The sequence below is a fragment of the Cydia splendana genome, unplaced genomic scaffold (genome assembly GCF_910591565.1).
Source record: "Cydia splendana unplaced genomic scaffold, ilCydSple1.2 scaffold_10_ctg1A, whole genome shotgun sequence".
NCBI classification, from domain to species: Eukaryota; Metazoa; Arthropoda; class Insecta; order Lepidoptera; family Tortricidae; genus Cydia; species Cydia splendana.
The window spans coordinates 223,082-248,956 of NW_026946835.1; the positions used below are offsets into that span (position 1 = coordinate 223,082).

General features: G+C 47.1%; 2 protein-coding genes across 2 annotated transcripts; both read left to right on the plus strand.

The window, feature by feature from the left end:
* Window positions 1-9,335: 9,335 nt before the first annotated feature.
* On the plus strand, window positions 9,336-9,728 carry LOC134805428 (uncharacterized). Its single transcript, XM_063778735.1, has one exon. The coding sequence runs from the start codon at window positions 9,336-9,338 to the stop codon at window positions 9,726-9,728; it is 393 nt and encodes a 130-aa protein (XP_063634805.1).
* A 1,396-nt stretch (window positions 9,729-11,124) lies between these two features.
* On the plus strand, window positions 11,125-11,565 carry LOC134805429 (uncharacterized). Its single transcript, XM_063778736.1, has one exon. The coding sequence runs from the start codon at window positions 11,125-11,127 to the stop codon at window positions 11,563-11,565; it is 441 nt and encodes a 146-aa protein (XP_063634806.1).
* The last annotated feature ends 14,310 nt before the right edge of the window (window positions 11,566-25,875 follow it).

The window sequence follows — 25,875 nt, forward strand, 5'->3', positions numbered from 1 at the left end:
TTGCTGGCCGGCAGCCCACCATGGGACCTGGCTGGGGTCCTGGCGGCGGTATATTGGCAAGTTGCGGAAGAGCGGGCGGCGGGAAATCGTCCACTTCCGGAGGAGATCAAGCTTTGGAGGGAGGAGGCCAAGGATGACCTTCTCCGGAGGTGGGATGAAAGGCTAGAAGCCCCGAGCGCAAGCCGCGAGGTGGTGGGCGCAGTACGCCCAGTCCTTAGGGACTGGTTGAAGCGCGACTTCGGGCCAATGACGTACCACTTGACACAGGTACTTACTGGGCACGGTTGCTTTGGTAGGTACCTGTGGCGAGTGGCACGACGAGAGGACACAGCGGTGTGCAAGCACTATGACAGAGGTGAGGAGGACACGGCGCATCACACCCGCGCCGTATGCCCTGCGTGGGATGAACCGAGATCGGAGATGGCTGCGGTTCTTGGAGCAGACCTATCACTGCCGGCAATAGCCAGTGCGATGGTCCGTAACAGAGGCACCTGGGAGGCGGTCGTCGCGTTCTGCGACGCTGTCATGTCCCTAAAGGAGGCGGCGGAGAGAGAGCGAGAGGACGATCCCCTCTCGCTCCCTATCCGCCGAAAAAGGACCGGGCGGAGGCGGGCCGCGTATGACCGCCGCTTGCCGCCCTAACTGGGACCTCGGGCAGGAGATCGGGGGATCTCCTGCCTGACGAGAGTGTCCCGAGGCGGATAAGGCGCAAAAAGTGCACACCTAGGAGGGACAGTGGCAAAAGCCGCAATAGCCGAGCCCGCAAGGGCGACACGCACATGGCAGGGCCGAGGTAAGCGCCAAGCGTTCCCTTAGCCCTACCTCAGGCGGAGCGAGGGTACACCGAGGGGTTTTAGTGGGTAGGCCTCCCCCTAAGGGAGGAGAGTCCCACATAACCCGACCCCCCCCCCCGGGGGCGGGAGTATGCGTAACGCATTTCCCCTCGTAAAAAATTTATTTGTAGGAAGCATCATCTCATTCCGTTGCATACACGCCGTGAAATCTCAGACATAGTTTACATTCTCAATATTATAAACGGAAATATTGATTGCCCTGAGTTGTTGGCTGAGCTCTCTTTCAGTATTCCATCCAAATCTACAAGAAATTTTCGACCCCTTGCTGTTCCAAATGCTTCGCGTAACTACAGACAGAACAGTTTTTTGATACGTGCTAGTAAATGTCTAAATAAACTCACGAAGGAGCATGACATCGATATTTTCAACAGCAACATCCAAACTGTGCGGCGTATCCTGACAGAGGAGTTCTTTAAATGAGCATGGCTTAGTGGAATGTGAAATTTCATTGTGCTGTGTTTTTTCTTTTTTTTTTTCTTTATTTCTTTTGAATCTTCTTTAGTAATGCGAATTCAAAATTAGTTACTCTGCCTTTGGCGTTGAAATGAATGTATAGTGCAATAGTGCTAACCACCAATTGTTTTTGTTAATCTGTATTTCTTTTGAATCTTCTTTAGTAATACGAATTAAAAATTTGCTACTCTGCCTTTGGCGTTGAAATGTATGTGTAGTGCAATAGTGCTAACCACCAATTGTTTTTGTTAATCTGTATTTACTGGTGAGAACCTGTAATTGGCTTCTTGTATCACATTTATAAAACCTATTAACATGTTAACAGCTGTTGGATCTCCGAATAGTAATAAATAAATAAAAAAAAAAAAAAAAAAAAAAAAAAAAAAAAAAAAGGTTAGGTTCCACGGACCTCCCCGGCACTCGCGACGCGTGTCCGTGGCTGGAGAGTGCTAGAGACGGTGGAGACACTATCAGACCATTTGTACATCCGGTTTGATGTCTCCACGTCCTCCGGGGACACGACAGACACGGATCGTCGTCGTCCAAATGGCCGCGCTGCGACTCCTTCCCCTCGTTGGGCCCTGAACAGCCTAGATCGTGAAGCGGTGAAAATAGCGTCGGAGGCCGTACAAGGCAGTCAGGGGCAAACTGTGCCCCTGCCCCCCCCCCCCCCCCCCCTTGACGGAGAGTCTCGAGCCTCGACTGCTGGAGGTGGTTGTTTCCAACTTGTTCCCGAACAGACCGGAACACCAGCCCCCAGCAATGGCACCTTCCCATCAGCTCGTAGGGTATGACGTTGCGGAAGTCGGTGTGCCTCCGGTAACGGAGGCAGAGCTAGATGTGTGGAATATTGGGTATGATTGGGTCCTACGAGGTGCAACTCTGAATGGCATAGATCTCACCTGTTATGCCGATGACACCTTGGTAACAGCTCGAGGAGCCAATTTTAGGCAAGCGGCTATATTGGCAACAGCAGGAGTCGCGCATGTCGTTAGCCAAATTCAACGGTTGGGATTGAAAGTGGCCCTACATAAATCGGAAGCTCTGTGCTTCCATGGGCCCAGAAATGCTCCTCCACCCGATGCATAGTGGTAGGTGGATCCAGGATAAGCATAGAGTCCAATATGAAGTACCTCGGTCTCGTACTCGATAGCAGGTGGACATTCCGTGCTCACTTCGAACACCTGATGCCGAAACTGCTGGGAGCAGCTGGCGCATTAGGGCGTATACTTACTACTAGACAAGGCGTCATGTCGACGGCTCTATATGGGAGTCGTGAGATCCATGGCCCTATATGGAGCACCAGTATGGGGTGATGTACTGAAGAAGGCGGAAATATCTCTCTTGAGAGCACCGCAGAGAGCTATGGCCACAAGAACCGTACGCGGGTATCGAACAATTTCTTTTGAAGCAGCATGTGTGCTGGCTGGGTCTATTCCCTGGGACCTCGATGCAAGAGCCCTCGCAGCGGTCTACCGCTGGCGCGAGGAGGCACGTGAGGGAGGTGATCCACGAGCACCAAGAGAGAGCGAAGGATGGCGCGACACAATCCGCCTTGAAATGATACAGATTTGGGAGCATCGGCTGGCCCATGCTAGTGCGGGCCATAAAACCATCGAGGCTATTCGCCCGGTCTTAAAACAGTGGCTTGATCGGGACCACGGCCCTATGACTTTCCGGTTGACACAGATCCTTTCGGGACACGGCTGTTTCGGATGGTATTTACACCAAATAGCGGGGAGGGAACTGACTAAAGAATGTCATCACTATAGGAACTGCCCAGAGGAGAGCGCCCAGCATACGCTGGAGCACTGCCCTGCCTGGGATGAGGAACGCCGAGCGCTTACGGCTGCAGTGGGTAGCGACCTCTCGTTACCTACTGTAGTCCGCAGGATGGTGGACAGTGACGCGCTTGGAGGGCCGTGCTTAAGTTTTGCGAAGCGGTAATGTCAAAAAAAGAAACGGCGGAGCGCGAAAGGGAAGCTGACCCTGCTTCTCAACCTATGCGTCGCAAGCGAGTAGGGCAGCGGCGGTTGGCGTATGACCGCCGTCTCCCCCCTTAAAGGTACCTGTGGGCGTTAGACTCGGGACGTCTGTCGCCTACACAAGGGTCCCTGTGTGGGCAGGCGTGCCGCTCCGGCGGTGCGGCCACAATGAGGAACGGAGGAACAGTTCCTCCCAAGTCGGGTCCGAAAAATTCGGACTGCCGCTGGCGAGATTGCGGAAGCTTGCTTCGGTGTCCCTGTTGTTAAGTACTGGATATACGCACGGGAGGAGACGCGCGGGCGGCGGGCAGCACGCGACGTCATCGCGGCAAGCCGCGAGCGACCCGCGGCCCACCACTTCGCTTTACCTACTTCACCGGCAACGGACGAATACCGAATTTAATTTTATAATTGTTTGGCCGGGCTTTTTCATGTAATTAAGGCGAAATAAACCAGCCTATTTTGATACAGTCCGCGATTTTATTTCTACGTCCCAGTAGGACCCTAACACCTGTGACCTCGCCTCAGAGCGTAGAGGTGGCAAACAGAGGGGGTTTTAGTGGGTAAACCGCACACGGGAGTCCCACATAACCACCGGGGCCCGTCCCCGCGCCCCAGTGGTATGCGCAACGCATTTCCCCCTCTTAAAAAAAAAAAAAAAAAAAAGGTTCCACGGACCTGCTCGGGTGTCCGAGTGGGCGGGGAGGTGAACCCCGACGTGGCGCGTCCCCAGGTGGTGAATAGGGGAAAGCCCCGTCTCGTCATCAAGCCGGGGTAGGACGTAGTCCCACGAACCAAACACCGGGGGGGAATTGGGGGGGCTTTCTGCCCGAGAATGGCTCTCCACGCGTCCCTCTGAATAAGCAGATGGCGCAGTGGATGAGCAGATAGTAATGGTATGTGGTGTCAATCGGGTCACTGTTTTGCGCGCGAACGTCCGGGGACTCTCCCCCCGTAGGCACTGGAGGGGACTGGATGGGCCCCTGACACCTCATGGATGTGTGTGGTTGCCGGTTTGGGGAGCCTTCTGCTCTTCTGACATTGCCTAGCTGTCTGGAAGGATTGTGCATTGGGCTTCTGTGAAACCCAATTGCAGATCCATTTCTCCGGGCGGGTCGGCGGTGTTAGCGGATCGGGAGGCTCGCGCGTCGGATGCCGCGCGTATCTGTTGCGCGTCTGGGGGGCTGTTGGCCTCCAATGGCGGCTGCGGGGGACATATTCCGGATCCTCGCCCGCGGAGCAGTTCCTTGGTTGATACCCTGAGGAGTGGCTGCGTAGCTATGCCAGTGTTCCCCAGGGCTATGCCGAATAGGGCTTCCCATATCGGACAGGCCGGGGATGAAGGGCCGAGATAAATGGCGGGTGGCTCCACGTGTCCCTCTGAGTAGCAGAGGGCACAGTGTGAGCCGCAAGGTCCCTGTTGGGACGCTGATGGGACCCATTAGGAATTCCCTCTGGCGGGGGGAGGAGTGGGAGTGGCTTCGGTCACTAAGCGCGGCGGATCCGTCTCGCAGTCTGCAGACGGACGCTGGCCTTGGCCATCGTCGGGCAACCCGTAACCCACACTGAGTGGGCCGGGGATTCCGCTCACTGAGAGGGAAAGCACGTGGAAGAAAACCACTATAAAAATCATCCCAATCCCAAGGTGTGTCTGACGTGCCGACGGGATGCGTGGCTGGAGGGAGTCCAGTCACAAGCGTCAGGGAGGGGCATACCTCCTTAAAAATAGCAAACAAAAAATGAGTGGAAACGAAAATGGAGAACTACCCCAGGAGGTTCTAATCCTCCATGTCGCCACAGGACGAGCAAGCGCCCGTGCTGTGGCGACATGCCGCCTTCCGTATTCTGGGGGGGGCAAACCACTCTAGATTCCAAAACGACGACACTGGCAAATACTTTATGGACACCGATTTGCAGAGTAATTTGGTTTTGAGGCTGCAAGGAGGGGGTGATGGGGAGAATGGTGGTCCGGCAGAGGCAGAGGCAGAAGCTTCCACCAGGCCCCCCAAAGATGGGTTCCGGTCATTCCGGGATGCCCAGGGGCGCTTTGTGCGCCATGTTGAAGACGTGCCTCCGGGGACGGCGGTGGACTCCGCACGCTCTCCACCCGAACCAGCTAGGGTGCTTAGTGAGAGACGTAAAGCCGTAGTGCGACTAGAACGCATTACAGAAAGGGTCGTTGGTGGCACTCGAATCAAGGTAGAGTCCAACATGAAATATCTTGGACTTGTCCTCGATTCCAGCTGGAGCTTTCACGAGCACTTTGTCCGCCTGACCCCCCGACTAATGGCAGCATCGGCCGCATTGAAGAGGCTGATGCCCAACATCGGGGGGCCGGAGGTTGCGAGCCGCCGTCTGTACATGGGGGTGGTGCGATCGATGGCCCTCTACGGGGCACCGATCTGGGCGGTGAATCTGGCGGCCCGAAATGTCGCCCTGCTGAGGAAGGCTCAGAGGGCGATGGCCATCAGCGTTGTACGCAGGTACCGCACAATCTCGTACGATGCGGCCTGCTTATTAGCGGGAACGCCTCCCTGGGATCTGGAGGCGGAGGCCCAAGCGTCTCTGTACGAGTGGCGCAGGGACCTCCGGCTGCAGGAGTACCATCCGGCGCCCAGGGAAGTAGAGGCGCAGAAGCTCCTCGTCCGGCAGTCCATCGTCCTCCAATGGGAGGAACAACTAGCTGGACGCGGGGAAGGACACAGGACTGTCAAGGCGGTCCGGCCGGTTCTACAAAACTGGCTGGAGAGAGAGCGGGGCTCGTTAACTTTCCGTTTGGTGCAGGTGCTCACGGGTCATGGCTGTTTCGGGAGCTACCTACACCGGTTTGCAAGACGGGAGGTGACGGCCGAGTGCCACCAGTGCAGCTGCGCCGAGGACACGGCGCAGCATACCCTGGAGGAATGCCCAGCCTGGGCGGGGCAGTGCCGTGACCTCGTGGCAGTGGTGGGGGACGACCTCTCCTTGCCAGCCATAGTTAAGACTATGGTTGCCGACGAGAGGTCGTGGAAAGCGGTTCTCTCCTTCTGCGAGGATGTAATGTCGCAGAAGGAGGCAGCGGAGAGGGAACGGGAGGCTGATCCAGCCTCGCACCTGATCCGCCGCAAGCGCGCAGGGGCCCGCAGGAGAGCGTATGCACACCTCCTTCCCCCCACCTAGCGAGGTCTGGGCAGTGGGTCGCTGCCCATTACATAGGCCTCGCAGAGGAGGCGCGCGTGGTATGCCCACGCGCCTTTTGAGGAGGCAGGGGTAGGGGGGAGCCCCCCCTAGAGAAGGGCCCGCCGCATGTGGTAGTGGCGAGCGGCGTTGGCGTGGTCACGGTTGCGTACTTAAGAGAACCCGTGGCCAGGCCCCATTGGCGGCGCGAAGGCATACCGTTGGTTTTTTAGTGGGTAGCGGCGTGTGTTTGCTGAGTCCCACATAACCCGCATTACTCCCCCGGGTGTGTGGGCATGCATAAAGCATTTTTCCAACGAAAAAAAAAAAACAAAAAAAAGGTTAGGTTAGGTTAAGTTGAGGTGGAGCGGGGTGCGGGATTGGTAGACCTCCTCGTGGTGCACCCTGGGCAGGGGAAGATAGCCGCTCAGTTGCGCGCTATTCTCCCCCTGCGAACTACCAGTCACAGAGTGGTTATGGCAGTCGAGTCTTCTCCTGCGTTGGCTTTAGTGCCGTGTTGTTGTGGATGGCTGCTCCCGAGATGCCTCAGCTAATCTGAGGTGTCAGGGGATGCAGCCGTCTTGGAGGTGGTGCGTTTGCATCGTTTGTTGTCGGGGCCCGGTTCAGGGCCAGCGGCCGCTTGGAGGCGTGGGATGGCGAGCCTTCAAGGCTTGCGGCGCGGCGGGTCTGGCGGTGTCGACTGAGGAGCCGGAGATCGCTCCCAGACATCCGCGTGTCTTTAACCCGCTGTGACTCTCCAGCTCCGAAGAGTAGCTGCACGCAGTTGCAGACTGCGTCAGTAAAAGAAAAAGAGACGGAAGCCTGTGGGGGTGAAAACGAGGTAAATGTAGGAGAGTCAGCTTTGAATGACTGGCATAGAGATGAGCGAATTGAGTCAGACTCGGCCATGAGCTGCGACTCACTGAGTGACAGTGACCGACGGTTTTGGCGGAAACGCAATCTGAGCGGTTCTGGGTCGGAATCAGACGGGACCGCCGAGAACAAAAAGACGCAGCCCACATCGAAGCGGGGTCGTGGTCACGCCATAACCACTGGCAAGTACGCGGGTATGGCCAAGACCCGAGAAGCTTACAACGCAGCACCTTTGCTTCCCTCAGTCCAGGAAAGGGCACAAAGAAGGAGGCTGAGGCGGAGCTGGAAAGCATGACCATCCGCATGCGGCCAACTATGGAGCGAAGTGTGGCGTCTGGTACAGACGTAGAGAGCCAGCTAATGTCGGACCTTAACAAGCAAGTTCTTGACAGCGTGGCCGTGGTTAAAAAAGTGGTAGCTACGTCCGGGAACTTAAAAGGCACCTACCAGCGGAAGCTGAAGGATGCGGCCACTGCGATTACTGATTTCGCCCAAGTGATGCTAGAACGCACCACCACGGATGAGACCAAATTGCTACAGCGGACTGTCTCCCGTCTGCAAACACAAATAGCGGACCTTCAAAAGGAACATGAAGAACTCAGAAATGAGCTGCGACTCGCTAGAGCAGCCCCGTCCCCGTTGACACCGGCCTCACAGCAGTCGCTCGTGGCACCATCTAACGTGTCCCAAGAGGAGGCCGAGCGCACGATAATGATGAGCGTGGGCACAATGGTGAACGCCCGCCTGGAAGCCTTAGAGGACAGGCTCCTTCCAGCTAAAGCTGTGCGGCCACCGCTGGCCGCAGATAAAACAAAAAAGACGGCCCATGCCCAACCTGCATATCAGAAGGACAACAGGCAGGCTGCAACACCTCGCCCAGCCCCGACGGTACAATCTACCGCTGGACCTAGTGGGTTAAATAAATCAAAGGCACCCAATGGTCTGCAACCATCTTCTGCTCCTGGGAATGAGGGGAAGAAAACGACAGCAAAAAAGGGCAAGAAGAAGAAGGGAAAGACGGCTCAACCTGCGGATGCACCGCGTGAGCCTCGTCCATTACCGCCTGCTCCGGCTAACGTGGACGAGACATGGACAAAGGTGGTTAAAAAGGGCACAAAGAAGAAGGCACCAAGTCCTCCAACGCAGCAAGCAGCCCCCAAGAAGGCACGTAAACTGCGCCCTCCACGCTCAGCGGCGATTGTCCTCACGCTGAAGCCGGAAGCTGAGGGAGGTAAAACTACCTACGGGACATCCTTAAGGAGGCTAGATCTAAAATCGACTTAAAGGAACTACAGATCGAGGGAGTCCGGTTCAAACGAGCAGTCACAGGGGCTACCATTATTGAGGTCCCCGGGGCGACCAGCAGCGAAAAAGCAGATGCTCTCGCTGATAAATTGAGGGAGAAATTAAATAACGAGGTTGTCCAAGTCTCCAGGCCTGCAAAAACCGCTGAAGTCCGCATCTCAGGGCTGGATGACTCTGTCACGCCTGATGATGTGAGAAAAGCCGTGGTCAAAGTGGGTGGGTGTCACTTAGACCAAATAAAGTGTGGCGAAATCCGCCAGGACTTCTCAGGCCTAGGTTCCATTTGGGTCCGCTGCCCAATTACGGTGGTTAAAAAGTTGACTGACAGTGGCCGACTGATTGTTGGATGGGTATCGGCAAGGGTCCAACTGCTGGATCAAAAGCCTATGCGTTGTTTCCGCTGCCTTGAAGCAGGCCATGTCCGCGCGCAGTGTCAGGCTCAAGAGGACCGCAGCGACCTGTGCTACCGCTGCGGCCAGTCCGGCCATAAGGCGGCCACGTGCTCTACTGCACCGCACTGCGCTGTTTGCGCGGTGGCCAATAAACCGGCAGGACACACAATTGGGAGCAAGACATGCTCTGCTTCCAAAATCAACAAGAAGGGGAAGAAGACTGGCGATGGCTCCCGAGCCCCCTCGCAATCCGTCCACCAACCTGCCAATGATGCGGCCGAGGGTGAGCAGGCAGCGCCAATGGAAACCACATAATAATGGCGTTAAAATTTGTGCAGGTGAATCTCAACCACTGCCTCGATGCTCAGGATCTCCTGTTTCAGAGCATGGCGCTGTGGTTGGCACATGTGGCTATCCTCTCCGAGCCATACCACATCCCCCAAAGGGACAACTGGGCTGGGGACCACGATGGCACGGCGGCGATTATAACTCAAACAGCTACTGGCTCACCGCCCTTCGAAAAGGTGGAAAAAGGGAAGGGATTTGTGGCCGCGCTCCTTGGTGGCATCACAGTAGTCAGTGTTTATTTCTCGCCCAATAGGAGTGTGGCCGAATTTGAAGCCTTTCTAGTAGAAGTAGGAGCGGTGATTTTAACGCCAAGTCCGTCGCATGGGGATCTCCAGCAACGGATGTACGTGGGCGGGAACTAGAGAAGTGGGCGGTTGCGGCTGGTCTGGTGGTTGTCAATCGGGGTTCTGTCGACACATGTGTTCGAATACAGGGTGGTTCCATTGTCGATGTAACCTTTGTTAATGCTGCCTTGGCCCGTCGTATTCAGGGTTGGGAGGTGCTTGAGAGTGTAGAGTCCTTATCCGACCATCGTTACATACAGTTCAGGGTCTCCGCACTCCCAGGTACTCTGAGCGGTCCAATTAGTCAGTCACTGCCAGGTGACGGTCTAAGATGGGCACTAAAACGCCTAGACAGAGAGGCATTGGTTCTTGCTGCTGAGGTCCAGGCATGGAACCCGCCTCCGGCGGATCCAATAGATGTAGACGAGGAGGCGAAATGGCTCGGCGAAGCAATGTCGAACATTTGCGATGCAGCGATGCCCCGAGCCAAGCCTCTTCCTCCTAAACGTCAGGTCTACTGGTGGTCTCCGGAGCTCACGCAACTCCGAGAGTCATTTGTTGCGGCGAGGCGCCTTTACAGTCATCAGCGAAGGCGCAGGCTCCGGGATCCTGAACTGAACATATAGAGAGCGTGCAAAAAGCCTGAAGATCGCTATAAAGCAGGCAAAGGAGGGCTCATATCGGGAAATGCTCGATATGTTAAATAATGATCCTTGGAGGCGACCATATAAGATGGTCCGAAACAAACTTCGCCCTTGGGCTCCCCCCCTAACGCGAAGTCTCGAGCCGGATCTACTGCGAAATGTGGTGGAAGCGCTGTTCCCGGCCTGCGATAACTTCGCACCGCCAGCAATGGCACCCCCCGCTGAAATTGAAGGTGACGAGGAGGAGATACCCGACGTGTCTGATGATGAACTTGGCGCAGCTGTGCTAAGACTTAAGGCCAAAACAAAGCCCCTGGGCCGGACGGCATACCGGGTCGCGCCTGGGTCTTGGCCAGTAAGGCTCTGGAATCACGAATGCTGCAAATGTTCTCAGCTTGCTTTCATCAAGCCAGGCTTCCACGGCAGTGGAAGACAGGCTAGCTGGTTCTCATAAAAAAGGAAGGACGCCCGGCAGATTCTCCATCTGCCTACCGCCCAATAGTGCTGCTTGATGAAATTGCGAAGCTCCTGGAGCGCATAATAGCCAGCCGTCTCATCAAGCACCTCGCTCGTGTCGGACCTGATGTGGCAGATTGCCAGTTTGGTTTCCGCAGCGGCCGTTCAACAGTGGGCGCCATTCAGCGTGTTAAGGCTCTCGCTGACGAGGCGGTGTCCCGAGGCGAGGTAGTCTTGGCAGTGTCCCTGGACATTGCCAATGCCTTTAACTCGTTGCCTTGGGGCTGCATTAAAGAGGCGCTGCGGTACCACCAGGTATCAGAATAGCCAGCGGCAAATGCCAAGAGGAACAGGTGACGGTTGGAACAATAAGAATGACACGTAGTGGGTCCGGCTCAGTCATCGTACGCTGCCCGCTAACAGTGGCTAAAGTGATCGTTACGGCGGGACGCATTATGCTCGGGTGGTCAGCGGCACGTGTGGAGGCTATGGAACAGCTACCCTTACGCTGTTACCGCTGCATGGGGACGGGACATACGAGGCCCTTGTGCCCGTCTCTAGTGGATAGAGGCAGCTGGTGCTATAGATGCAGCAAACCAGGCCACAAGAGCAAAGACTGCACCGTGACGGCCCCCTGGTGTGCCGTATGCCACCACGCTGGACTAAAGGCGGGACATGTGATGGGCGGACAAGCTTGCACCCCACCACCAGTTAGAGGGAAGGAGGCCTGCACTGCCGGTCCCATGGCTGCCGCCGCAGCCGCCCTACCGAATGAACCTGAAAATCGGACGGAACGACAGCTTATGGAACATTAATGCCTCTAATACAAGATGCTGAGGTACTCCAATGTAACGTAAACCACTCCGCTCGTGCACATTGGTCGCGAGCCTACCCCAGCCTGCCATCAATGTGGTGAGACAGATGACACGGCCCAGCACACCCTCGAGGTGTGCAATCACTGGGTCGTGGAGCGTAGTGCGCTGGCGGTAACCATTAGGACGGATGATCTCTCGCTGCACAGCGTCGTGGCGGCCATGTTGAACAGCGAGAGATCCTGGGAGGCAGTGTTCTCCTTCTGCGACACCGTTGTCTCGCAGAAGAAGGCCAAGGAGAGGGAGCGGGAGGAAGACCCGAATGCGCTCCCAATCCGACGCAGAAGACTGGGAAGGAGACCCAGGCGGTATGCCATTTTGAACCGTGCCATACCCCAGTAGGGCAGCGGGTAGGGGACCCGCATAACACGACCCTACACGGCAGGGGGGAGAGATAGTTATGCGTTTGCTAACTCTCCCCGAACCTGATGGTATGTCCCGGTTAACCGGGCCAGGACTGCCGGGGGGATGTCTTGGTGACATGCTCGCGACCCCATTGCATCCCCCTATAACGGCACGGACGGAAAGGCCGCAGGGGTTTTAGTGGGTATTCCCCTCCCCTCCCTCTGAATAGCAGAGGGAGTTACGGGAGGGGCGAGTCCCACATACCACCCCCCAATGGGCATCCCCAGCCCGGGGGTGAATGCGCAAATGCATTTCCCCTGCGTCAAAAAAAAAAAAAAAGGTTAGGTTGAGGTGTTTTAGTGGGTATTCTCCTCCCCTCCCTCTGACTAGCAAAGGCAGTTACGGGAGGAGCGAGTCCCACATATCACCCCCCAATGGGCCCCAGCCCCGGGGTGAATGCATAAACGCATTTCCCCTGCGTCAAAAAAAAAAAAAAAAGGTTAGGTTGAGGTAAAATTTGAGAGGTAGAAGTGAGGGAGTTTTGCGAATTTTTGTGGTTAGATAAAGTTAATTGAGTACTATTTTATACCGTTGTTCTTTTCCAGCTTTTCCCTAGATTTCTATACTATTTTCAATTTCTTTCACTTTACATATAAATTCACTATTTCACTTCAGGCACTTTTTCACTTTAAAAAATTCACATCTTCGTTTTCTTACTTTGTTCGTTTCGTCTGTTAATTTTGGGTCCGCTTTTTGCTTTACAAGGAGCTGTTTGCCCCATATCGATCCGACGGGTTACTAATGGATTACCGAAATATTTTTGCCAGATTTTCATATCCCAAACAATTTATCCCAAAAATATAAAATCCAACTAATCATTTCCCAACTAAACAAGTCGAAAAAAAATATTTTCCAAGAGAACGATATGCAAAAAAATATTTTGACATTTCCTTACTTTGGCAACATTTATTTTACCAAATTTTAATTACTCGAAAGTATTAGTTGGCAAAGAATACAAAAACCATAACAAAACATGACAAATGTAACAGTTATCAAAAAAAGAAATTGCCAATTTTTATTTGAACAAATTTTAATTTCTCCAAATGAGTTATTTACTTGACATTTCTGCCAAGAATTTGGCAGACAATTCTGCTCCTATTGAGCAGCCCAGTATGAACATGGAATTGGTTCCAGTCATAACCAATGATTTAATAGATTTAAACTAGCTGTTAAGACAAAAGATTCTGTCTCTGGCAATTTAGTTTTAAATAAATATAATGAAAAATACTGCAAACATGGAAAGTATATCCACCTGGTGCATCAAAATATTCAATGTATTAGAGGGAAAAATTTACAGATAGAACTTTTTTTGAATGATTTTAATATTGATATTTTATGTCTTACTGAACATTGGTTAAATAATAATGAATTAATGCCCCAATTTAATAATCACCAGGCAGGAAGTTCGTTCACCAGACTTAGTTCCATACATGGTGGGTCATTAATTATATTAAATAGTCAGTTAAAATTTAAGGAACGTAAGGACATTGTATCCATGTCTGTTGAACGGACTATAGAACTAAGTGCAGTAGAATTAGAGCAATTTATTGTTGTCTGTGTGTATAGGCCGCCATTAAGTAATTTTGAATTATTTGAAAACATAATGGAATCTGCCCTACTTAAAATATCATCTTCTAGTAAGAAATTGCTTATATGCGGCGACTTTAATGTAAATATTATGGAAAATTCAACAACGTCTTGTAGATTATTGAATCTTTTTAAATCTTGTAATCTCAACCACATGTTTATGGAGCCCACTAGAGTGACTGCTACTAGTGCAACCTGTATAGATAATATTTTCACAGATATTTTTCCTATTGCTAAAAAAGTTATCAGCAATTTAGAATCAGACCACTTAGGTCAATTAATGGTATTTGAGGCATTAAGGAAAAATACCATGAGAAAACAAATAACTTTTGTACCAGTAACCTCGGACCGCGTGGAAAGAATGAAGCTAAGTTTAGTTCAGGCGCTACCCTTTTTGTCTTCCGATATGAGTCCTAATAGTATGTATAATTCATTCTTTCACACTTTTATGGATCATTATAATGCGATATTCACCTCAAAATCGGTCGTAGTTAGTGGTGCATCAGTTTTTAGTGAGTGGGCTACTGCGGACTTACATCAAAGAAGACGTGAACTGTATGCCTTATATGAGGAACGGCGGTTTAATCAGAGTGATGAATTTAAAGAACATGTGAAGGAGTATTCGAAGAAGTTTAAAGTAGATTGTCATATAGCTAAGCGAAATTATCTAAGTCAGAAAATAAAAAGTAGTTCCGACATTGTTAAAGCAACCTGGAAAGTTATAAATGTGGAGACTGGTCGCTCGAAACATACAATTAAAGAACTTAAACTAAACATTGATAACAAAATTATAGATTCCAATTTAGAAGTAGCTACAGAATTTGAAAATTTTTTCACCGAGGTACCAGTATCCACAACTAAGGATTTAAATTCATCACCCTCATCTGCTGTTACATTATTAAAACATAACGCTCCAGAGTGTTGTGGAGACCTTCATTTTGAACATGTTTGTACCTCAGATGTAATAAAGGCGTTTAAATCAATTAATGTCAAAAAAACTAATGACCTCTGGGGAGTCTCTGTCCATGCTGTCAAATCCTTAGTAGAAATTGTAGCGCCTGACTTGGTAGTTATATTTAACAACAGTGTTGATTGCGGCGAGTTTCCTGATCTAATGAAACATAGTAAAGTAATTCCTTTATTTAAATCTGGTAGCAGCTCTGACCCCACTAACTTTAGACCGATATCTGTGCTACCAACATTTAGCAAGATTTTTGAAAAATTAGTTCTTTCTCAATTAGTACGACATTTTAACGTTAATAATTTGATGCATAATAAGCAGTTTGGTTTTACACGGGGTCGCTCAACAACCGATGCTGGTGTTGAGCTAATTAAGCATATTTTCGATGCCTGGGAGGAGTCACGAGATGCTTTAGGTGTCTTCTGTGATTTATCTAAGGCCTTCGACTGTGTTTGTCATGAAACATTAATCAGGAAACTTCATTATTACGGAGTTAGAGGATCGGCACTGAATTTACTTAAGTCCTACTTAAATGGTAGAATACAAAGGGTCGATGTGAATGGACAGCGATCACCTGGGTCATTGGTCTCTATGGGTGTTCCACAGGGGTCAATATTGGGGCCTTTCCTGTTCCTTATCTACATAAATGACTTGCCATTCCTTATTAAGACCCACCATGATATAGTATTGTTTGCAGACGACACCTCACTTATTTTCAAAGTCAAACGACAGCAACAAGCTTACAATGATGTAAACAATGCTATTTCAAAAGTAGTAAATTGGTTCAATGTTAATAATTTACTGTTAAATGAGAAAAAGACTAAATGTATTAAGTTTGTCACTAGTAGTAACGTAAGGCATGTGCAAACAAGTGTCATTGTGAAGGATGAGGAATTGGAATTAGTTGATAGTACAGTTTTTCTTGGTATAACTTTAGATTCTAAACTCCAGTGGGGTCCCCATATTGCTACTCTTTCGAATAGACTGAGCTCTGCAGCTTTTGCAGTGAGCAAAATCCGTCAGTTAACTGATGTGAAAACAGCTCGATTAGTATATTTTAGTTACTTCCATAGCATTATGGCATATGGTATTTTACTGTGGGGCGGTGCTTCAGAGATAAATACCATTTTTGTTCTGCAGAAGAGGGCTATTCGAGCAATATACAAAATGAACCATAGAGACTCACTTAGAGATAAATTTAAGGAAATTGACATAATGACAGTGCACTGTCAATACATTTATGAGAATATTCTGTACGTACATAAAAATATTGTAAATTTTAGGAAAAATTGTGAAATTCATAATATTAATACTAGAAATAAACATAAGCTCGCAGTGCCCTTCACTCGGCTCCATAAAATTAAAAAATCATTCATGGGTAATTGTGTAAGATTTTATAATAAACTTCCAAACCATATTACTGAATTATCTATTAATAAATTTAAGAATTATGTAAAGCGTAAACTTATTTCTAAAGCTTATTATACCACACAAGACTACATGAATGATATTACAACGTGGGATTAATTGTTATTCGAAATGATGATTTATTTATTAGGTATATTTGATTATTGATGAGGAAATGGATATTCCGATGTAATACTATCTACTTCTTTTGTCACTTATGCTTTTTTTTTTGACATTTAGATTTTATTCTAGAAATTCTAGACTAGTATTTTTTTATACAATCTTTTTAATGTTTGACGATCCTTTTGTGAAATTTTTAGTGTTAAATTTGATATGTATAATAATCCAATTTTATTATGGAATAATATTAACATCAATAAATTGCTCTGATAATTAGATTAAGATTAATTACGATTCATAAGAGCTTGTTGCTAGGCCTACATGAATAAAGTAAATTTTGTTTGTTTGTTTGTTTGAGTACTTACCAAAGAATACAAAAACCAAAACTAAACGTGACAAACTATTGTATTTTGTCATTTTCTTATTTTGACAATTATTATTTCACATTTTGTTATTTATTTAATAAATACTTTAAATAATTCCAAATTTAGTAATGGCAAATATTACAGAACAAATGTCAAAAATTATTATCTGTAGGGTGGTACGAATTGCATTTCACTAATATTTTAATAAGTGGGTAGGAGATTGAAGTATCCGTATAAGCGTCTGAATACCGTCGATATTTATTATTAACTTTGCTTCATAAAAGATTTTTTTGGGAAGAATCCGATTTTGTTTATTAAGATAGAAGTATATCTTGTAGCTACTTACGTGTAACTACTTACCTATTTTTTTCTTTAAAATGTTCTAGTAAAGGTAAAATAGTAAAGATTGAAAATAAAATACTCATTTATGTTTTTTTTTTCATCGATAACAATCCCTTTTTATAAAGCAAGTGAGACCTGGTAGCCGGTCGACGAAGCCCCGCTTCGCGGGGCTTCTATTTTCTGCTCTGAGGAACACAAGGTAACTAACGAACCTATCTAGGTGGAAATATACGTAATACTGTAGTGTTTTTTAATGCGGGGGGCTTCGCCCCCCCGTCCCCCCTTTTGGTAGCTTTCGCGTGGTTTAGACTAACGCAACATATTCTAAAGTATGACTTAATTAATAATCGTTAACAAGTGAGACTCGGCAGCCGGTCGACGAAGCCCCGCTTCTCGCTTCGCGGGGCTTCTATTTTCTGCTCTGAGGAACACAAGGTAACTAACGAACCTATCTAGGTAAAAATACAGGTAATACTGTAGTGTTTTTACAATGCGGGGGGCTCCGATAACAATCCCTTTTTTTAAAGTAAGTGAGACCCGGCAGCCGGTCGACGAAGCCCCGCTTCGCGGGGCTTCTATTTTCTGCTCTAAGGAACACAAGGTAACTAACGAACCTATCTAGGTGGAAATATACGTAATACTGTAGTGTTTTTTCAATGCGGGGGGCTTCGCCCCCCGAGCCCCCCTTTCGGGGGGCTTCGCCCCCCCGTCCCCCCTTTTGGTAGCTTTCGCGTGGTTTAGACTAACGCAACATATTCTAAAGTATGACTTAATTAATAAAAAAACAATTGTTGTATATTACAATCCCCTTTTTTAAAGCAAGTGAGACTCGGCAGCCGGTCGACGAAGCCCCGCTTCTCGCTTCGCGGGGCTTCTATTTTCTGCTCTGAGGAACACAAGGTAACTAACGAACCTATCTAGGTAAAAATACAGGTAATACTGTAGTGTTTTTACAATGCGGGGGGCTCCGATAACAATCCCTTTTTTTAAAGTAAGTGAGACCCGGCAGCCGGTCGACGAAGCCCCGCTTCGCGGGGCTTCTATTTTCTGCTCTGAGGAACACAAGGTAACTAACGAACCTATCTAGGTGGAAATATACGTAATACTGTAGTGTTTTTTCAATGCGGGGGGCTTCGCCCCCCGAGCCCCCCTTTCGGGGGCTTCGCCCCCCCGTCCCCCCTTTTGGTAGCTTTCGCGTGGTTTAGACTAACGCAACATATTCTAAAGTATGACTTAATTAATAAAAAAACAATTGTTGCATATTACAATCCCTTTTTTTAAAGCAAGTGAGACTTGGCAACCGCTCTAAGGAACACAAGGTAACTCACGAACCTACCTAGGTAATAGTGGTTTTTTGGGCAGCTTTCGGGCTGTTTAGTTTCCCAAACCAAACTAAGCACCCACTTTACCTAACCTAGCCGTAACACATTTTTAATAACCTAATGTTTTGGATAGACATAATTTGTCCAGTAGTGGTTTTGCAATACATTTGTTTGAACAAACATTTTTTAAGTAAAGATATTTTTGGAAAAAATAATTTTGTCCAGTGATTCATTTGACGAAAATAAATTTGAGCGAACATTTATAGTCTAAGTAAAACATTTGGAAAAAAAACAGTTGGTCTTATAAAAGTTGCAAAGTAATAGTTTGGGAAATGATCATTTGTCGGAATTTAAGTTTGTTAAATGTTCATATGGGAAAGATTGAGTTGACAAACGTGCAGTTGGTAAAATTTGGTTGGGAAACGAAATTTGGTCAAAAAAGTTTCGGTAAATTAAAAGGATCCCCGATCCGACTTATGGTTCGGGAGATAGTGGGGTTCAAAGTTCACACGTTCTGTAAAAAGTTTACCCCATTTGCGGTTGACGACGTTAGGAGATTTCACTTTCAAAAAATCATATCTTCTGTTCTTCTGTAAATAAATTCTTTCTAGTAGGTTATTTAGATTAAGCTCATTGTAAGAAATGCAAATCCATTTGAATTATATTTTTAAAGTGTATAGTTTAGTAGTTATTAATTTTTTAAAGGATTGCTATTCTAAAATTTCAGGCGTCGTTAAACGCAAACATAAGTTGGTTTTTGTGTTGGAAATTTAATAACTTGTAATATATGACATATTTTTAGTTCAAAAAATTATTAGTAGGTAGCACATACTTAGAGCTATTTTTAGACCCTGGTTCGAGATCTGTAGCTCAACCAGGAGTGACGCTACATCCCGTCGCATAAAATAATTTTAAGTTTGTTTTTGCTGTTTTGGTTCTGCTGCGACTCGCACTTGACCAAAATAGTTAGGTTAGGTTTTTGGGTTTTTCACCTTTTTTGGGCGAATTCCACCCATAAGGGGTGGTTTTCGCGTGGTAAATATATAGATAACCCCGCGAAGGGGCTGAATCCGGAGGGGGCTCCAAATACGGGGCCCCATAAAGGGGCTTTAGGGGCGGTTTCTCCGACCTCGCCCAACTGGGAGGAACCTATGGAGGGTCAGGACATGGCCGAGGCCGCCTCCACCAAGAGGCCCCATGAGGGGGACCGGAACCAGGAGGACCTGGACTATGAGGCTAATGTTGGGAGCGGGCCTAAAATTAGCACCTCGCTGAGGGGTAGGGCCAAGGCCATGGGGAAGAAAGGCTCCAAAGGCCACTTTACTGGCTTGGCAGCAGCCAAGGCCAGACTGAGGGCCCATAAGGAGGACTTCCTTTTGGAGGTGCTGGACAGCCAGGAGGTAAAGGGGGTTGTTCTCCCTTTCCCCCCCCCTTCAGACAAGGTCCCAGGGGGACAACAAGGGGGACAATAAGAAGAAGAAGGATAAGGAGCCCCGGAAGCTGACCCCGTCCCCGTCTCCAAAGACATGAGAGAACGCAGCCCGCCCCTATACACAGGGACGGACTACATCGAAATAGTGCGGGAGGCGACCCAGACTGTCCTACAGGCTGCCGGGAAATCCGGCAACCTAAATGGACAAGTCTGGGGCAAAATGAACCAGGCCTGCCAGGACATCTTGGCGGCCACTGACTGTCTGGCAGACAGAGAAGAGGACGAGGAGTTGCGAGCCTTAAAGGCTGATAATAAGAGAATGCGGGAGCAACTTGCCCAATGTCAGGCGGAGATGAAGGCCCTTCGTAGAGCTTTCTCTGAGAGGGAGACCCAGCCCATAGCACAGGTCCCGACGGCTCAATTCGACCAGTCCCCGACGGGCTTCGCTGAGGCCCTCAAGGAGGCCCTCAAGGAACTGAAGGAGAACCTGAAGCGGAATCTTACAATTACTATGGGAAACATGATCTCGGCTCGCACGGACTATTCCCCTTAGCCAGTCCCCCGTCCCCCTCTCGCGGCGAACAGGAATAAGATGACTGCGAGCCAGCCCATACCCCAGCCGGAACTTCTCTCTGGGGTGCCCTCAAGGGCAGTGACACGTGCGCCGCCCACTAGGCAGCCTAAGGCCCCTGCGACTCAGCCTTCGGCACCAGCGGCACCAGCGACCAAGAAGAGGGCTAACTCTGCTCCTAGGCAGAAAATGGTGAAGGAGCCCAGTGCCTCCCCACCCTCACAGCCGGCAACAACTGTAATATCTGTGGTATTAGTATCCGAAACAAATGTAACAGTATAGGACGTTTCCGAACGTAGTTTTAAAAAAATGATATGTAATGTCAAATGGGTGACCACACCCTCTTTGCCGGAAGCTTGCCTAACGATAAGTACTACTTGCTGTAAAATAACTCAATAACTAAAATAAAACATAAGTGTTCCTCCAAACCTGCGTTTCACTGAACTCCAAATACTACATGGCGCAGTCGTACAAGAGCCAAGCTCCAGTTAAAATAAAACTATAAGAATAAAATAAAAACACAAGAAATCAAGTCAAGATGTCGGGCGTCGAGTACCGCATGCCGGCACCGTTAAATCTTGAGGTAATTGAAGACCTTTATCCGCAATGGCTTAGATTTAAGCAGGCGTTTAGAATATTCGTCTCAGCGGCTGGTTTGGAAAAAATCACGGAGGCCAGAAAAGCATCAGTTCTACTTAACTGTATCGGTCAACCGGCGCAAGAACTATATTTTTTTACGCTAAAGAAAGAAAATACAGAAGACACCGCTAAATTAGAAGAGGTATTAACACTGTTTGAAGAATATTTTAAACCGAAATCAAGTGAGGTAATTAACACATGGCAGTTCAACAAAAGAATACAAGAAGAAGGAGAAAACTTTGATTCCTATTACACCGAGCTTCGAAGAATAGCAAAAAATTGTAACTTTGACAAGCAACTGGACCGGATGTTAAGGGACAGAATTGTAGTGGGCGTCAGAGAGCAGCGAGTTCAACAAAAACTGTTGGAAATAAAAGACCTAACACTTGAAAGAGCAGTTGATGTCTGCAGATCGGCGGAGCTTTCCCGAGAACACGCGCGGGTCTTGGCAAAGCAGACCTTGGCGGAGGTGGATGCAGTACAAAGGCGTTCATCAGCGCAGCACTCTAAGCCATCTCAGTCACCACCAAATACTCAAGCTAAGTATAACCTAAGCTCTCTTAATAATAAAAAATATAAATGTAAAAAATGTAACACAGAGCATGGCCCTCGGGCGTGCCCGGCCTATGGCCAGCGATGTGAAAATTGTAACAGGTACAATCATTTTAAAGTTGGGTGTAAATTAATCAATCAGATTGAGTGTTTTGAGCAGGAAAATGAGGAAATGATCTGACTAGTTCGGGTATGTCACTCAAGTAACGAATGTAATTGTGAGTGGACAGAGTCTTTAAAAGTCAATAACAAGTCTGTAATTAATTTTAAGTGTGACACAGGGGCACAGGCAAATATTTTGTCATTAGAAGATCTTAAAAAAGTTGTCGATGATGAAAATAATATAAAACTGTCTGAGACAAGAAGTATTTTAGTGGCTTTTGGAGGATCACGCATTGTTCCTGAAGGAAAAATTACATTAACACTGACACTTAATGATGTTCAGTATAGTACACAGTTTATAATAGTAAAACAAAATGTAAAAGCTATTTTAGGCCTGTGTTCCCTGTTCAAGCTAAACTTCATTCCAAATAAAAATATAAACACAATTGATAAGTCTCAATGGGATAAAAATTCAATTTTTAAAAAATATGGTAAACTGTTTCAGGGTGTTGGAGAGTTTAATGAACCTTTGGTGCTCCACACTCAACCGGATGCAGAACCTGTGGTGCGGCCGCCGCGTCGGGTGCCTAACGCAATCAAACCCCGGCTTGCGGAGAAACTAAGATCGTTGGAAGAACGACAGATCATCACCAAGGTCGAACATCCTAAGAATTTTGTGAGTAATCTTGTGATTATAGAAAAAAAAGACAAATCACTGAGAATATGTCTAGATCCTAAAGATCTTAATAGTGTGCTAGTCAGGGAATACTATTTAATACCTACTCTTGAGGAGATTGTCCCCAGACTGTCAAATAAAAAATATTTTTCAGTGCTTGATCTATCAGAAGGATTTTATAACATAAAATTAGATGAAAAATCCAGTGATCTTTGTACTTTTAATAGCCCGTTTGGCTGCTACAAATTTAATCGGTTGCCCTTTGGGTTGTCTGTAGCACCTGAAATTTTTCAGAAATATAATGAAAGGGCATTTGGGGACATTCCGGGAGTAATAATTTATTGTGATGATTTATTAATATGTGCTGACAGTGAAGCGGAGCATGATGCAATTTTAACAAAGGTGTTTGAAAGAGCTAAAAAACATAATGTGAGATTCAATAAAAATAAATTTCAATATAAAATGAATGAAGTAAAATATTTTGGTCACATTTTCTCTCATGAAGGTATGAAAATTGACCCCGAAAGAATAAAAGCCATTAATAGTATTAAAAGTCCCAGTAATAAAAAAGAGCTACAAGTGTTTCTAGGAATGGTAAATTACCTAAGGAAATTCGTTCCTAACCTAGCTAAAATTGCATCACCACTCCAATTACTTCTTAAGAAAAATGTAGATTGGTTATGGACAGATGTACATGAAAATTCGTTTAATAAAATAAAATTGCATGTCACCGAGGCACCTGTTCTGCAAAACTTTGATGTAAAACAACCGGTGGTTATACAATGTGATGCCTCAAAGGATGGCCTTGGTTGTTGTTTACTTCAAAATGGAAAACCTGTTTGTTTTGCATCGAGGAGTTTGACAGCATCGGAGAGGAATTTCTCACAAATAGAAAAAGAGCTTTTAAGTGTTGTCTGGTCAACCAGGAAATTCCATTACTATATTTATGGGCAAAAGTGCATTGTTCTTAATGATCACAAGCCACTGGAAACCTTACTTAAAAAATCTATACATGAGGTTCCATCGCCCAGACTTCAAAGATTAAAATTAAAATTACTCAAATATGACATTGAATTTCAGTACCTTAAAGGTAAATTTATGTATATTGCTGACCTACTGTCACGTGCTTTCATGACCGGTAATGAAACTGATGAACCAGACATGTATGATGTCATTCACTGTGTTGGCCTAGCAAATAACTTGCAGTGCACTAATGAATTTAAAAAAGAATTAATTTCTGAAACTAATAAAGATACGGAATTGTCAAATCTTAAAGAATTTACTAAAAATGGATGGCCAGATAAAAAACATATTCCTGATAACATGCAATATTATTTTAAATTCAAAAGTGATATTACTGTTGATGATAATTTGTTGTTTATGAATCATAGATTATTAATACCTAAATCTTTACGGACACACATAATGGAAAAATTGCATGAAGGCCATCTTGGTATGACTAAAATGAAAAATCTAGCTAGAAGTATGTATTATTGGCCCAAAATAGATGAACATCTAGATAATTTTGTAAGACAGTGTTTTGTTTGTCAAACTTACCAAAATAACAACACAAAAGAGCCACTATTAAGTCATAACATCCCAGACTTACCTTTCTCAAAGTTAGGAACAGACATAATGGAATATAAAAATAAAAGCTATCTAGTGATATATGACTATTTTTCTAAATGGCTAGAAGTAAAACCAATAAGTAATAAAAGTGCCAAGACTGTCATAAGTAGTCTTATAGATATTTTCTGTATATTTGGTGTACCGAGTGAGATAGTCTGTGATCATGTTCCCTTTGACTCACGAGAATGTAAAAATTTTGCTAACATATGGGGATTTAAATTTACCTATACCAGCCCTAGGTACCCACAGTCGAATGGTATGGCGGAAAGAGCTGTACAAATTGCTAAAAAATTGCTTATTAAATGCCAGGTGGACAACACAGACTACAGATTAGCGCTTTTACAATATAGATCTTCTCCTGTTTGTGGCACTAAGTTTTCACCAGCTGAATTGTTAATGAATAGAAAAATAAAAACTAAATTACCTGTAACATCTACATATTTAAGACCAAGACTGAATATTAATATTAAAAGTGAGTTCCATAAGACTGTATCTAGAAATGTACATAACTATAATGCTAATACCAAAAGTAAAAATAATTTTGTTGTAGGCCAGAAAGTCTGGTTTAAGAAAGACTGTAATAGTAATAAGTGGCTACAAGGCCAAATTGTTCAAAACAATGGACTGAGGTCCTATGATATTATAGATAATAGTAATGTTAGGTACACTAGGACTTCTTATCATGTTCGACCTGGGTGATTGGTAGTCCTCCGGCGCTCTGCTACTGGTTGAGTGTGGGGCTACATAGATCCTTATATTGTGTATGGTACTTATTATAGACACATTATTAGTCATAAGGTACTTAGTATGTAAGTAGAGGCACATACTGATTTTTTTTTTTAATACAACTATGTGTAAATCTTTAACCATATTGGTAGTGGTAGTTAAAACTTAGACTTGGTATTTTCATTTGTAATGCAGCGTTACTTAAAAAAAAAAAGGGGAAAGAGAATGTATAATTTTTAAAAAAAGAAAGGGGAAGATGTAATATCTGTGGTATTAGTATCCGAAACAAATGTAACAGTATAGGACGTTTCCGAACGTAGTTTTAAAAAAATGATATGTAATGTCAAATGGGTGACCACACCCTCTTTGCCGGAAGCTTGCCTAACGATAAGTACTACTTGCTGTAAAATAACTCAATAACTAAAATAAAACATAAGTGTTCCTCCAAACCTGCGTTTCACTGAACTCCAAATACTACAACAACAACACAACAGCCTGCAGAGTCTTGGACGCAGGTTGTCAGAAAGAGCAAATCTGGCAAATCCGCCAAGCCTTCTTCCCCCCCTGCCGCTCCAGCCCGGAAATCGGCACCTGCGGGCCCACGAAAGCTGGTTGTGCCCTCTACGGCTGCGATCGTGGTGGCTTTGAAGCCGGAGTCTGAGGCGACATACGCCTCAATCATGTCTAAGGCCACCACATCGGTGAACCTTGCTGATGTGGGTCTAGAGCACGTCAAGGTCCGTAAAACAGCTGCTGGAGCCAGGATAATTGAGGTGTCCGGGTCGGACAATGGCAGGGCGGCTGACGAACTCTGCCGAAAAATCACGGATGTGATTGGAGAGGAAGCCCGAGTATATAGGCCCACCAAAATGGCGGACCTACGCATTTCGGGCCTAGATGAGGCAGCCACTCAGGAGGCGATCGCTGGAGCAATCGCTAAATTGGGCGAATGCTCGCTGAATGAAGTTAAGGTGGGATCTATTAGGGCCCAATATAATGGGACAGGGTCGGCGTTGGCACAATGCCCTATAACGGCAGCCAAAAGGGTCACCGCAGCGGGTCGACTTCTAATAGGTTGGTCCTCGGCCCTGGTAGTGGCGCTGGACCCAACACCAATGAGGTGCTTCAGGTGCATGGGCACGGGGCACACCAGAGCACTGTGCCCATCGCCAGTAGATAGGAGCAGCCTCTGCTTCCACTGTAGCAGACCGGACCACAGGATGGCGGACTGCAAGGCGGAGGCTGCCTTTTGTTCGGTGTGCCATGCGGCCAAACGTCCAGCGGGGCACATAATGGGGGGCTTTTCCTGTGCGCCCCCACCAGCAAAAGGCAAAGAGGCTCTTCTGAAGGCCCAAAGAGCCCCCCCAAAGCGTAACGCCGACCAACCGGCCTGTGAGGGACAAAATATGGACATGTA

Bases quoted from the DNA above. Each gene is read 5' to 3' on its own strand.
- LOC134805428 (XM_063778735.1), top strand. From the start codon at position 9,336: ATGGCGTTAAAATTTGTGCAGGTGAATCTCAACCACTGCCTCGATGCT.
- LOC134805429 (XM_063778736.1), top strand. From the start codon at position 11,125: ATGACACGTAGTGGGTCCGGCTCAGTCATCGTACGCTGCCCGCTAACA.